The following is a 541-nucleotide window of genomic DNA, read 5'->3' on the forward strand; positions in this document are numbered from 1 at the left end:
CACCCCTCCAGGAGCTCCACCACCGCCTCACCCGGCCGATACTGATCCGTCAGGTGGCTGCCGAAGTTATAGACCAGGTCGAGGTGACGTCTCTCCTGCAGGCGGTTGCCCACCTCCCGGAAGGCGTCTTGCGCCATGTTCTCCATCTGCCGACGCGCCAGACCCAGGCTGTGGCGGGCGCTGGCTTTTTGGATGACTTTGAGGATATCGGAGTAGTCGGGGAAGACTTCGGGGCGGTTGATGAAGCGCTCGATGCGGCGGTTGACCTCGGGGTAGCGGGTGCCGCGGTACTGGATGCGCTGCTCGATGACGCGCCCCGTCAAGCTGCTGCACTGCTTGAGTTGGCAGAGGCGCTCGAAGATGCGCATCATCTTGCGCTTGAGGCGACTCTCCTGCAGGTACGTGGAGTCTTCGCTGTCCAACTCGGCCAAGTCCAACTCCCGTTCCTGCAAACGTCGGATCTCCCCCATGTAGACGCGCAAGAGGTTCTCCAGATAACGGATTTGGCGTTTGGAACCGCCGGCGGGGCGGGAGGAGGAGG

General features: G+C 62.8%; 1 protein-coding gene across 1 annotated transcript in view; it reads right to left on the bottom strand.

The window, feature by feature from the left end:
• Positions 1 to 31: 31 nt before the first annotated feature.
• LOC104292963 (death domain-associated protein 6-like) overlaps positions 32 to 541 on the bottom strand; it is a gene marked incomplete at both ends in the record, with an annotated part of 1,467 nt that continues 957 nt past the window's right edge. Inside the window, one exon of the mRNA XM_009892396.1 lies at positions 32 to 527. Within this exon, the coding sequence (XP_009890698.1) occupies positions 32 to 527 (496 nt within the window). The remainder of the gene's footprint in view (positions 528 to 541) is intronic.

Source organism: Charadrius vociferus, unplaced genomic scaffold (assembly GCF_000708025.1).
Source record: "Charadrius vociferus isolate BGI_N301 unplaced genomic scaffold, ASM70802v2 scaffold3879, whole genome shotgun sequence".
Lineage (NCBI taxonomy): Eukaryota > Metazoa > Chordata > Aves > Charadriiformes > Charadriidae > Charadrius > Charadrius vociferus.